Raw genomic sequence first — 12,844 nt, forward strand, 5'->3', positions numbered from 1 at the left:
TCCACCTTCTAGCCCCTCACCCTGCCTCCAAGATGTCGTCCGCGAGTGTTACGGACTGCACACCTGAGCTCCTGCTGTGCGCTGTCCGTCCAGACAGAACCATACCCGCCCCACATGTGGGCTCCACACACATCCTCCCGGTCCGGGAGAAGCCCATTCCTCCCCGGTTGGCTGAGTCAGGATGGTCCCCCCACCCGCACTGGTCAGTGTGGTCCCTGGGGACAGGGACGCTGTAGTCTTCCGTGCGCCCAGCACAGCCCCGGACCCCAGCTGCTTGCAGCCCATCGCCCTCCGGGTCCCCAGGTGATCGTGGAGGTTCAAGGACACGACCAAGGCCGCAGAGCTCCAACAGGCACAGAGCCGGGGCTCTACAAGCTGTGGCCCAAGCTCCCCCACTGTCATCAAGGACCCCTGAGCAGGTGACTGCGCTCCCAGGGCTAACTAAAGGCGTCGAAAGAACCCGGAACACACGATGTCTGAAGGCAGCACCAGCAAAAGCAGAACCACCCGAGAACCGTTTACAAGTTTCCTCAACCCTGCAGACACCCAGCCTTCCAGGCTGTCCGGCCCCGTCTGAGAAGCAAAGAGTCCAAGCCTGGCTAGCGCAACACGGCTCTGGGTCACGGGGGCCGGGCAGGTGTCAGCGCGGCTTGCCAAGCCTCAGGACAAGCACAGCGCTTCATCCCCGTTTATAAGCCGCCATCTGGAGGACGCTGACCAGGGGTCTTCAGGAAGCGACCCCCTGCCTCCTCCGACTGATTCCCCACCGTCTCTTGTCTCACTCAGTTCTGGGGGACGCTCTGCTTTACCCCGACTCTGAAACTCCTCCGGGAGAAGAGAAATGCTTCCTTCGTTGTCTCCCACAGTCCCGTCCCCTCCCCCGAGAATGGCGTGGACAACTTCACCCCTGCAGTTCAGACTCCGTGTGAGACTAGCAGATGTGAGCAAGGTGGGCTGAAAGGTCCCATGCCCACCCTCACCCCCCAGCTCCCTGCCCTTCCCGGTGACCCTACAGGGCCAGCTGCAGGGTGCCAGACTTGCAGGCAGAAAGGTGCTGGCAGGCAGACCCACCTCCTTGTGCCCCTGGATCTGAGAGTTGACAAAGGCACCGAGGATGTGGGAGGTGAGGGGCAGGTACACGTGGACCAGCTGCATCTCCTGGTGGAGGCAGTACAGGGAGAAGTAGCCCCGGAGCTCCATCGTCTGGATCGCGTTCTCCTGCTGCACAGGAAGGAGCCGCCCTTGCACCGGGCTGGCGCGCACCGCGGGGCACCGCGCCAACACGGGCCCTGCCCGCGCCCCGCCCCGCCCCACCGCCGAGGGAAACGCCAGCCACTCATGCCAACCGGGCATCCAGACGGCACCGGTCCGGGGGCGCCTGGGCGGCTCAGTTGGGTTAAGCACAAAGCACCGCTCTGGGCGTGGCGGGGCGGCCCTCCCGCCGCCGGCTACCCCAGCACAGGGCAGCGACGTCCGGGCAGCACGGGAGCCAGCCAAGGACAGGCTGGAAGTCCAGCTCCGGGGGGCCACCAGGCCGGGCGCGCAGCCCAGCCCAGCGGGGCAGACCCAGGCCGCCCACGCCCCCTCCCCCCACCCCCCACCCCCCGCGCCAGGACCACCTCCACGATGCGGGACTCCAGCTGCTCCACGGAGTCGGGCTCCCGGCTCTGCACAGTGGCGCTCATCATCTGCCGCTTCATCAGGCTGTACTTGTGCAGGGCCCGCTGGTGCTTGTGCAGCACGCCCTTCTCGTGCCGCTCGCACAGGTCCTGTGGAGGGAGGTGCACCGTGCTCGGCCCCCAGCGGGAAGGGACCTGGAGCCGTCCCCCCTGCCCCACCCGCTGTGGGAGCCAGCAGGTGAAAGGGAGCACGGGAAGGAGACTATGCAACAGACACAGGCTTCCGAGTCCGCGCCATTCACACGCGAGCCTCTCCCTCTGCGCCGTTCACACGTGAGCGTCTCCCTCCGCACCGTTCACATTCGAATCCCTCCCTCCGCACCGTTCACACTCGAGCACCTCCACGCCATTCACACTGGAGCCTCTCCCTCCACGCCGTTCACACTCCAGCCCCTCCCGCCTCAGAAAAGGCTCAGGCACACACTCTCTCCTTCCCTGCCCGGGAAGTGTTCACGGCACAGAGCGGCTTGGGGCCAGGCCCAGGGTCGAACCAAGAGGGGTCGCAGTGCCAGCCGGCACCACAAACCAAAACCACACGGAAGACAGGGCCTGTCCACAGACAAGATGCCAGAGCGCCGGGACAGCGCCGGACCTCGGCCTGTCACGCAGCCCAGTGTCAGAACGCCGTGTGCCTCCAGCAGCACAGAGACCAGTCTCCAAAAGGAAGCTGCAAGGGCATTTCCCTGCAGCCCTAAAATAACCTCAATCAGGAGTCTTGTGGGAAATATCGGCCACTGAACCAGTGCTGGGATTTCGAGGCTGCCTGGCTACCATCCAACTTAACAGACAAATCCCTTCGGAACATTCCTCAAAGTACTAGGCCCCCTCTCCTTGAGCTCAGCAACAAGGATTCTCTGGCTTCACAGGCAATCCAACCTGTCACCAGTGCTGCGACAGTTAGGAAGTCTGCAGTCAGACTTCCTGGAATCTCTGCCCGTGGAAGGGGCAAGCTCCCTCAGCACCAGGCCAGCCCCTCACGGTATCTGTAAGGACCTAGCATACTCACGCGTGCTCTCACACACACACACGTGCACACACGTATAGGCGTGCATGCATACACACGCAAAAATGCACACTACGTGCACACGTGTGCATACGTACGTGCACACATACAGATACACATGTGTGCATGCATACACGTACACTGGTACACATACTAATGCGTGTGCATACACATTCACATGTACACACAGATACATATATACACAGATACCCTAACACATACATACACTCACACTCAGGTACATTCACACACACGCACAGGTTCACGTACATACGTGAACACACATACACATATGCATGCACACATGCATGCACATTCATACACACGCACACTCACATACACATGCACACATACACACACACCTATACACACGCACTCACGTGAGCCTACGCTCACATGTATGTGTGCATGTGCACACACCCACACACCCTCCATGGGCAGACCAAGGCAAGCCAGAGGCCTGTCCGCACGCCTGCCGGGCCACAGCCGGAACCACCCACGGTCTTCCCTCCTCGGCCCTGGCTTCACGGCTCTTTTCCCACTCCCCCGGAGTCAAGCCCTGAAAGTTCACGGGAGACTTCTCAACAGCTCCGTCCCCGGCCAAGGAACAGCCGGACTCACTTTATAGGACTGCAGCAAATCCAGGAAGAGGTTCAACTTCTCCACCACGTCATTCTCTTCCTGTTTGCCCTAGAAAACAAGGGTGGGTGACCAACACCGAGCACCACGGGACCCAGAGGCCCGGCCACGGCCTCCCATCTGCAGGCCTGAGCCAGCCCTCCCCCCACGGCCACCAGCCAGCTCTGCAGAAGAGCCCCCTTCCCACGTGACAGCCCCCCACACAAGGCAGGGGAGCCAGAGAAGCCAGCGGCTAGGCGAGAGCTACGTCCTGGGCCTCCAAGGTCACCCGTCCACTTGCGCTCGCCGCTCAACACCACTGGGCCTCGCGGCCCGCCAAAGCCACGGTCACAGTTGGGGCCAGGCTGGCCTCCTGGGAACACCCAATGCTAACACTGTGCTCACGGCCACGTGTCCTGAAGGGCTACAGCACAGCTTACGTCCTTCAGCTCCCAACACTTGCCGAGCACCTCGCCCAGGCGCAGCACCGGCTCCTCACGAAGATGAGCCCTTTTACGACCTCTAGAGCTCCAGCTGTGGCAGAGCATGAAGAGCGCCTCTCATAAACCGCACATCAGGCCCAGTGTGTAGAGGGTGCCGCCGGAAGGCGGCAGAAGGTGTGAAGAAGCGAATAGAAGGACGTGTCTGAAGGGGTTACGAGCACCGCACCGCGAGCCAGCGGTTTCGGCCCACGCTCCGCGGCCGACTCGGGGAACCCCAGGACTCCAGCCCGATGACCTCAGAGGCTCCAGGCCACTCCAACCCGCGCCCAGAGCCAAGATTCCAGCCAGTAAGGTTACAGGAAAATAGCAGTGTCTCAGTCTTTTAAAACCTGGGAAGGAAAACACCAGAGATCCACAGGTGCCCCGTTCCTTCCTGAGTGGGCAGGGGGGCCCAGGAGAATGGAGCCTCCCCCAACCCGTCTGGTAGTAGGAGGGCCTGAGGGTCACTCCTGCTCGCGTCCCTGGCTCCCAGGTCCTCGTTCTAGTCTGATGCCCCAACGCGTGAGACCCCACACCGCCATCCTGTCCGCAGGAAAACGGCCCGCTCTGGGTCTCAGCGGTCTCGCTGGGCTGCGGTGATGCAGATCTCCTCACAGTCTGCAGAGAACAAAGCCAGGACGCGTGGAGACAGAGTGAGGAAAACCCTCCCTCGCATGCCTCTGCTCACACGGCCAGAGTGACTAGAACCCCGGCTGTGCTGGATCAAAGTCCTGATGGGCCTCTGATCCACTTTCACATTAAGACGACACTAATTCCACTTCACCGTGAAAACCACCGCGGACAGAGAGCAACATTCAGGAAGTGGCACTTCCTCAGACGTCGCATTTCAAAGCAGCCTCCGTGAGATATCAGAGAATCTCGGAGCCGGGGGGAACTTCAAACTACGAACTTGCACATCAGAAGCCCGAACCGTCGCCCTCTTCAAACGCAGAAACCCAGCATCCAAATCTCAGTCGGAAACCACCGGAGACGACAGAGTTTGGAATTTCCACGCCGCGTTCTGCGTGACCTCGGGGGGCTCACGGTGCGCCCCACACACACCCCCACCCCTGCCACGAGGCTACTTTGAAGAAGGAGCTGTCTGGGGCCCAGGATCCCCACAACCAGGATAACTTCACTTTTCCGTTTTACAATCAGCTGTGGGGAAAGTTCAACAGGTTAAATGAGAAGTGTTTTAATGACTTCATCCAGCCCCCTGCTTTTCACGGACCAGAAACAGGCCCGAGACCAAAGGGACCTGAGCCACGTCCCAGCACAAGACCCCGGCCGCGCACCGAGCAGGCTCCCTCTCCACGCGGCCACACCTCCAACACCACGTGCCCGGTCCTCCCCACGGTGGAAATGTGGGCGCCACGCAGACCTGGACACGGACTGGGCCCGGCACCAATTCCGAGAAACGCCAACACCAGTTTCTAATGGGAACACACAGGCACCAGAACCACAGAGGAAGAAAACCCGGGACTTTCCCTACCCGCAACAAGATCAGATCCCTTCTTCAACACTCAGACATATCCTGGGCCCCTGAGGGCCCCACGTGAAGCCTGAAAATCCCCCAATTCCACGCTTGGGGATCGGCCACCGTCACTGTGTTCTCCGGCTTGCTACTAAGGAGCTTTGCGTCTGAGGCAGCAAGGCTTTCCCAAGTACATCGTTTTAATTTATTTAAAACCATCTACCGTTTTTAGATGGTTTTAGATGGTTAGGGAAAGACCGTTTCCCCAAGAACTGGGCAGCAAATGCTCACCCTCAAAGTCATGTAGCAGTTTTACAGCATAAAAGCTCCCAGATGAGCCCTTCCGGCTGTCAGTGAACACCACACCTTCCAATCGATCCCCAACGACCACACCGCACCTGTGTGGATGGCGGAAACATTTCCGGAGTCTAACTGGGTATCTGGGGGGTACGAGGGGGCTCTCGCGGGGTGCTGCAGCTTACTCGTTGTTCTCTTAGGTGACCGAGGGGCCAAATACTTGCTGGCTGGGACAGCACAGCGGAAACTATTTGGTCCACCCACAGGTATCTGAGGAAGTCAGAGATTACGTTTGCCAGGGCAGTTACAGCGTCTGATTTCAGCAGAGTCAACCCTCCGAAGATCAGACCCCATCTGTCCTCGTCATCAGCAACCCTCTTCAGAGTCAACGGCTCACGGGAAGCCGCTCGGAACTGACGGGGATGTGCAGTTCCCGCGGGGCCCGGCAATCCCCTCGCCGCAGACTCTGACCTCTGAAGTGCACGTGACAAGATGTCCTGCGTGTTCTCCCCAGGTACAGGATGTTCTTCGGAACGGACACCGTGGAGAACAAATTCACTCACCTGCTGGGCGGCCTTGTCGGCGAGCAGTGCAAATTCAACGGACAGGCCTTTCAGTGCCTGTTTCAGGGACCCCCACGTGCTACTGTGCAGAGTGGCCCAGGAGGGGAGCGGGGTCGTATCGGACCCTAAAGCACTAGGGGAAAAAGAGACGGACAACAAGACACTCAAGGCCTGGGAGCTGACCTGGCCGTCCGCCACGACAACCCGTGACCCAGGACGTGCGTCCGAAAGGCCGGGCCTCAGCCCCTCCCCCAGACCTCGGGACCAGTCCCGGCCAGCAACCCCCAGCGCCTGCGGGGGAGGGCGGAGTCATGCTGACAACAGCCCTCAGTGTCCTTTTCCAAGTGAAATCGACCCCTTCTCAGATCCAGTCCCGACCTCGGGAGAACGTGTGACATACATGTGACACACGTGTGACACAGTGGTGCACACTCACGTATTGAGGGATCCACGTTTCCCTGCCTGAATGCCTCAGTTTCCTTCTTCCTAACATCACTGACCATTTCCCCAACTCTCTGCTTCCCCTTTCCAAAGTGAACCAGGTCAGAACGGAGAGGGGATTCTGGGCAAGCACCTCTGCCTGGACGTCGGCAGGCCCCTCCCCACCTGACCGAGCCCTGCAGAGCTGGGGGCACCTGCCTCAGCTCCTTCCCGAAGATGAGGAGGTCAGCAGCATTGTCGATGGCCCTCGACGCAATCCGCTCGGCCCGGTCGCGAAGCTTGTGGAAGCTGTTGTAGATGTTTCGAATGAGCTCCCGGCTGACGGCGAACTGAGTCTGGATGTCGGCTGGGAGGAAGTCCTGACAGGGAGGAGAGAAGGCCGTGGGTTACTGGCCGTGAAGTGCCCTGGGGAAAAGACGACCGTCGGCAGGGGAAGAACGGTACCCACTGAGCAGCCAGTGAGCCCAGACGCCAGGCCACGGGGGCACTTCGCTGGGCCTCCCTTCTGGTCCAGGAAAGAAACAGCCCATCATCACCCACACACCACGGACAGGAAGCGGAGTGGCCCCTAGTGTCCGCTGAAGCCGGATCAAACTGACGTCCTGCCAAAACACACCCCTGTACTAACCTTCAAGTACTAATCCTCAAGCTCGGAGTGACAATCACAAAGTCCTAACCCTTCCCTCGAGGCAGGGCTTCCCACGGGCCCTCACTTTCCCCCAAGAATCAACTTCTCACCAGCTTTACTGTTAACTACCTGTTAATATTAACCATCGTTTACCGGAACATTAACTAGATAATGCTTAGAAAACAGGCTGCTTAAGGAATGAAATGAAGGTAAGATACATGTATTTCTGTACGGAGAAGCAGTTTAACAAGAAAGGAGGGCCGCCCAGGGGTTCAGTCAGCTAAGCCTCCCGACTCTTGGTTTCAGCTCAGGTCACGATCTCGCGGTCTGTGGGATCGAGCCCCACGCCAGGCTCTGTGCTGACAGTGCAGAGCCTGCTTGAGATCCTCTCTCTCCCTCTCTCTGCCCCTCACCCAATCGCTCTGGCTCGCTCTCTCTCAAAATAAACATCAAAAAATTTAAAAAAGGAAAGGAAAAAAGCTAGCCAACAGCTACCTTAATTCTTTTTGAAAAAAAGAACAGACTAGCTAAATTTTAAAATAAACCAATGTGACAATCACTCCCCTGAAATCCAAGAAGCTAGTGACGAAGCCAGTGTCTGCCCGAATCACAAAAAGCCTCAGTCACGTCCAGGCAGGCCGCTCAGAAGTCTGGGACCTTGCCAGACGACAGCCTCTCTGAGCCTGTCTCCCCATCTGGGAAATGGGCAGCGCACCCGCTGTCTGAAAGGAGAGCCGATGAGAAAACCGCGCCGCGGGCCTTCGTGTCGTCTCCAGCACGCGGGGGAGGCCCAGGGCGGTAGGTGGTACGCGGTCGCCGCCCTGGTTGGGGGGGCGAGTATGGCGGCGGGAGCGGTACCTTGGCCCGAGGAGCCAGCTTGCAGCTCATGAACTCGTCTCCCACACACTGAGCCGACTCCTTCAACTTGTTCTGCACGTCCTGCGAAAGAAGACAGAAACGCCACATCCACCAGCCGCAGCAGCGTCTGCCCGAGACCCAGTAAGGCAGCGAAAGGCAGGATGTAGTCCTTCCTCGAGAGAGCCAGGTTTCCACGGATCTGCTCTCATGTAAGTATCCAGAATCTCTTCCCGGACTTTTCTCCACTGACCTCCACCTTCAGGACGGCCGTCCACAGACAGGAAAGCCTGACCTAACAGCAGCTCCAGAGGGGAGACCTGTCTCCAGGAAACAGAGACGGCACGCACACGGCAGGGACGGCGTCCGTGCTGCTGTCGGGCTCGTCACATCTGCTAGGTCCCACCCACGTGGGGCACAGGGACCAAAGACGAGGTCTCTTCCTCCCTGCACACAGACCCACGGGCCCCAGGCCCACGGAGCCCCGGGAGAGCTGGTGGGCAGCACACAGGGGCCCAGCCCGGCCCTCTGACAGCAGGCCTCCGTGGCAGTCCACGTCAAGGACCCACAGAGAGCCACAGGAAACACAGGCAAAGATCCTAACATGCAGCTGATTGTGGGTCAAGGAATTCTAGAATTTCAGGGAGGCCCTGAAGACCATCTGGCCCAATTCTCTCGTTTTACCAGAGGAAAGAGTCAAGGAGGCCATAGGGACACTCTACCTGTGTGAGAACAAGGGGTCAGAGGAGCCTCATGCCTCTAGAATGGGGGCGCCGTCCAGCTCCACGACTAGCAGCACCCTCCCCTGTCGTGAGCCGTGTATAGCTCCCACGTCCCACCACGTTCCTCTTGTGGCAATGAAGATCCCTGCTCTAAAGGAACCTGTCCACCCAGCGTTCAGGAGGCCCACACTCCTAGCTCAAGGGCAGGCAGTCACAGAAACGTCCCCTGAACGACTGCTTTAGGTCCCATAAAAGAGGCAAAGGTGACAGGTACCCCCTGGCTGGCATAGAGGGAAAGCCAGCGGCCTTCTCAAGGAGGGTCTCGGTGTGTCTCATCTTCCTGCAGGGGAAGGGAGTGTGGGATCGAGCCCCTCCTAGGTCCCTGGGGAAGGGAAAGCTACCGTGTTGGAGCCCCACCCCCACCCCACCCTCCTCCTAGGCGGAGCCGGCCGCCCTGGGGACCAGGCAGTGACTTCCTCCACAACTGTGAACAAGGATGCTGCAAGACAGCAGAGGGACGCCCACGGCCGCCTGGTTTCTAACTGAAACTAACGTCCACGTGGAGACAGTCCCGGCACGCAGGTCTATGCTGCAGCTCCACTAGAAAGACTCAGCTCAGGGGACTCCTGGGGGGCTCGGTCAGGTAAGCGTCCAACTTCGGCTCAGGCCATGATCTCCCGGTTCGTGAGTTGGAGCCCCGTGTTGGGCTCTGTGCTGAAGGTTCAGAGCCTGGAGCCTGCTTGGGATCCTCTGTTCCCCTCTCTCTCTGCCCCTCCCTTGTGTGCGTGCTCTCTCTCTCTCTCTCTCTCACTCAAAAATAAACATTAAGAAAATGTATAACTCAACTCAGCCTTCCAGTGGTACTTAAGGTGGCTCTTTTCGCTTCCCAGAAATCGCTCATCCTGATCTGGGGTCTGGAGCATTTCCGTAACCCCTCCCAAACAGAGCCTCTGTGACCGAGCCTCAGTGCCCACGGTGCGTGCAGAGAACCCTCTACCTGGATACACAAAATCCTGCCAAGCCAAAGCCAGGGGCGCCTCGTAACGTTACACCCCCGTGATCTGGGAGGAGAGCAGATGTCACTCCTGGCACCACGAGGGCAGCAGACTCCCCGAGGGCCCCCAAACGAGGAGGGCAGGAGAACAAGCACGCTTAGGAACGCCACTCACGCGGGGAGCCTCGGGGCGCACCCACAGCAGAGTGATACTCACCGGGCCACTGAAGGACAGGAAGAGCCGGAGGGCCACGTCCTCGGAGAACGGGGGGTGCCGGGCCACCAGGTTAATGAAGCGCCTCAGGGCCCTGCGCCGGGCCTCAATGAACTCGCGGTCGGCTGCAGACCGAGAGCAAGGGGTTGGCCGGCAGCCTGCGCCGCGCCCCCCGCCCCCCCCACCCCGGCCATCTGGAAACGAACATGCCGGGAAAGCCCAGGTCCCTTCTGTCGTAGCCCACAGTAGCCGCCCCTCGCCGGTCCCCAGCGTGAGCGCTGGGCGCCACCAGTGGGGAACGAGGGGGTCCGTGGCACCCACCCTAGCTGGCCCCGGCCTTCCTGCGCACATCTCGCACCGGGCGCCCCGGCCCCCGCCCGAGCCCGCTCTACCTCCCAGCACTCTCTTGGGCGGAAGGGCCGGCACCATGCGGTAGGGGAACTTCTGCAGCAGCATCTCGTGGAAAACCACGAAGTCGTTGTACCGTCTGTACACGGAGGACCTGAAGCGCTAGAAGACAAGAGGGCCCGCGCTCACGCCGGACGCCGGAAACCTCCCCGGGTCACCGCTCCCCCCCCTCCCATCCCCCCCCGCCCCGAGACGGAGCCCGCGCGACGCGGGGCCTCATCCCCGCTCATGGGGCCTCCACGGCGAGGACGGGCGCCCTCCTCCCTCCCGGCGCCGCGCGGCTCGGGCCTCACGTCCAGCCCCACCGCGGTCTTCACGGAGCGCTCAGCCGCGAAGCCGGCACCCACCCCACCATCAAAGGCAGCGCTCGGACCGGAGGCCTTCCCCACTGGGGGCCGGGGCCGTCCTCCCACACACGCCCCAACACCGGCGCGACCAGCGCGACGGCGTCCCGGGCCCAGCGGCCGACGCAGACCAGGCCCCGACGAGGGGGGCGGATGGAGCGGACGTCCGACTGCAAGTCCGTCTGCCCCGTGGCAGATAAAACCGCGGGCGCCACGAGGGATCCACGCGACAGAGGCGCGACCCGGACCTACTGGAAGGGTCCACGCGACGGACGCACACGAGCCGCTAGCCTGGGAAGTATACAAGCTGCCCTTGGTGGTAAATGATACTGGGGAGTGAGAGAGGCCGGGTGATTCCAATGACAGGACGTCCTGGAAGAGGCAGGGCTGCGCAGACAGAAGACGGGGGCTGCCTGGGCTCAGGGCGGAGGGAGGAGCAGGGGGAGCACAGGGGACTTTTAGGGCAGCGAACAGCGCAAGAGACACGGGACGGTGGACACCTGCCGTCCCACGTTCGCCCAAACCCACAGAACGTGCACCCACCCAGAGGGACCCTCCCGTGAACCATGGACTCCGGGTGATAACAGCATGTCAGTGTGGGGTCACCGACTGTGACAAATCCACCATCTGGGGGACACCGATAATGAGAGAGTCTGGGGGGGAGCAGGGAATTATGGGAAATCTCTATCCATTCAGTTCAATGTTGCGGTGAATCTAAAACTACCACCTAAAAATAAAGTCTACAAAAAAATTAAACATGCTACATGAAGAAAAACACAGTCAGTTGTGCCACGTGCTGGGGACTGCATGTGTCGCGCCCCCTCTGGATCTGCCCCAGCCTCTGGCAAGCGGGATGCAGGACAAAACGCGTGGCCCCTCCGCCTGAACACCTGCAGGCTGATCCCTCCGCCCGGCAGGGCTGCCTCCTTACGAGACGACACACGTGCTTAAGGAATTACATTACTGAGGGGCGCCTGGGTGGTGCAGTTGGTTAAGCGTCTGACTTCAGCCAGGTCACAATCTCGTGGTCCGTGAGTTCGAGCCCCGCGTCGGGCTCTGGGCTGATGGCTCAGAGCCTGGAGCCTGTTTCCGATTCTGTGTCTCCCTCTCTCTCTGCCCCTCCCCCATTCATGCTCTGTCTCTCTCTGTCCCAAAAATAAATAAACGTTGAAAAAAAAAATTTAAAAAAAAAAAAAAAAAGGAATTACATTACTGAGACGGAAAGGGCCAGAAGCCCAACCTCATGCCCCTCTGATGTGCCGTCACCTGTGGGAATGGCACCCACGGGCATGGGAGAACTAAGTTTACTCACAGGCCTCGGTGACCGCAGCTTGGAAACACCATGAAACAAAAACCCTGTGATTCCTGGGGTGCCCGGGTGGCTCAGTTGGTTCAGCGTTCGACTTTGGCTCAGGTCATGATCTCTCGGTTCACGGGCTGGAGCCCCACATTGGGCTCTGTGCTGACAGCACAGAGCCTGGAGCCTGCTTTGGATCCTCTGTCCCCCTCTCTCTCTGCCCCTCCCCTGCTCTCTCTCAAAAATAAATGAAAACATTAAAAAAAAAAACAAAAAATACAGCGGCACCTGGGTGGCTCAATCAGTTAAGCGTCCATCTTGATTTCGACTCCGGTTAAGATCTCACATTTCATGAGTTTGAGCACTCTGCACTGACTGCAGAGCCTCCCTGGGATTCTCTTTCTCTCCTCTCTCTCTGCCCCTCCCCTGCTCACTCCTTCTCTCTCAAAAATAAATAAAAACAGGGGCGCCTGGGTGGCGCAGTCGGTTGAGCGTCCGACTTCAGCCAGGTCACGATCTCGCGGTCCGTGAGTTCAAGCCCCGCGTCAGGCTCTGGGCTGATGGCTCGGAGCCTGGAGCCTGTTTCCTATTCTGTGTCTCCCTCTCTCTCTGCCCCTCCCCCGTTCATGCTCTGTCTCTCTCTGTCCCAAAAATAAATAAAACGTTGAAAAAAAAAAAATTAAAAAAAAATAAAATAAAATAAAATAAATAAAAACATTTAAAAAAAAAAAAAAAAAAGGAAAGAAAGAAACCACCCTGTGATTCTGGATTCCCATGGCACATGCACACGGCCGTTCGGTTCGGAAAACGCACTTCCTCCCTGGA

At 59.5% G+C, this 12,844-nt stretch overlaps 1 protein-coding gene across 7 annotated transcripts in view; it reads right to left on the reverse strand.

Annotated features, from left to right (window-relative positions):
• The window catches only part of SNX8 (sorting nexin 8), a 68,902-nt gene that overhangs the window by 476 nt on the left and 55,582 nt on the right, over nt 1–12,844 (reverse strand). For 5 of the 7 annotated variants that reach the window (XM_045462021.1, XM_045462017.1, XM_045462018.1 and 2 more), the window contains exons 3-10: nt 10,363–10,480; nt 9,974–10,095; nt 8,044–8,124; nt 6,756–6,916; nt 6,117–6,249; nt 3,304–3,372; nt 1,620–1,769; nt 1,072–1,221 (exon numbers count right to left, since the gene is read on the reverse strand). In XM_045462021.1, the coding sequence (XP_045317977.1) occupies nt 1,072–1,221; nt 1,620–1,769; nt 3,304–3,372; nt 6,117–6,249; nt 6,756–6,916; nt 8,044–8,124; nt 9,974–10,095; nt 10,363–10,480 (984 nt within the window). The remainder of the gene's footprint in view (nt 1–1,071; nt 1,222–1,619; nt 1,770–3,303; nt 3,373–6,116; nt 6,250–6,755; nt 6,917–8,043; nt 8,125–9,973; nt 10,096–10,362; nt 10,481–12,844) is intronic. The other 2 variants (XM_045462019.1, XM_045462016.1) reach the window with 1 other exon arrangement.

The sequence above is a fragment of the Leopardus geoffroyi genome, chromosome E3 (genome assembly GCF_018350155.1).
Source record: "Leopardus geoffroyi isolate Oge1 chromosome E3, O.geoffroyi_Oge1_pat1.0, whole genome shotgun sequence".
Lineage (NCBI taxonomy): Eukaryota > Metazoa > Chordata > Mammalia > Carnivora > Felidae > Leopardus > Leopardus geoffroyi.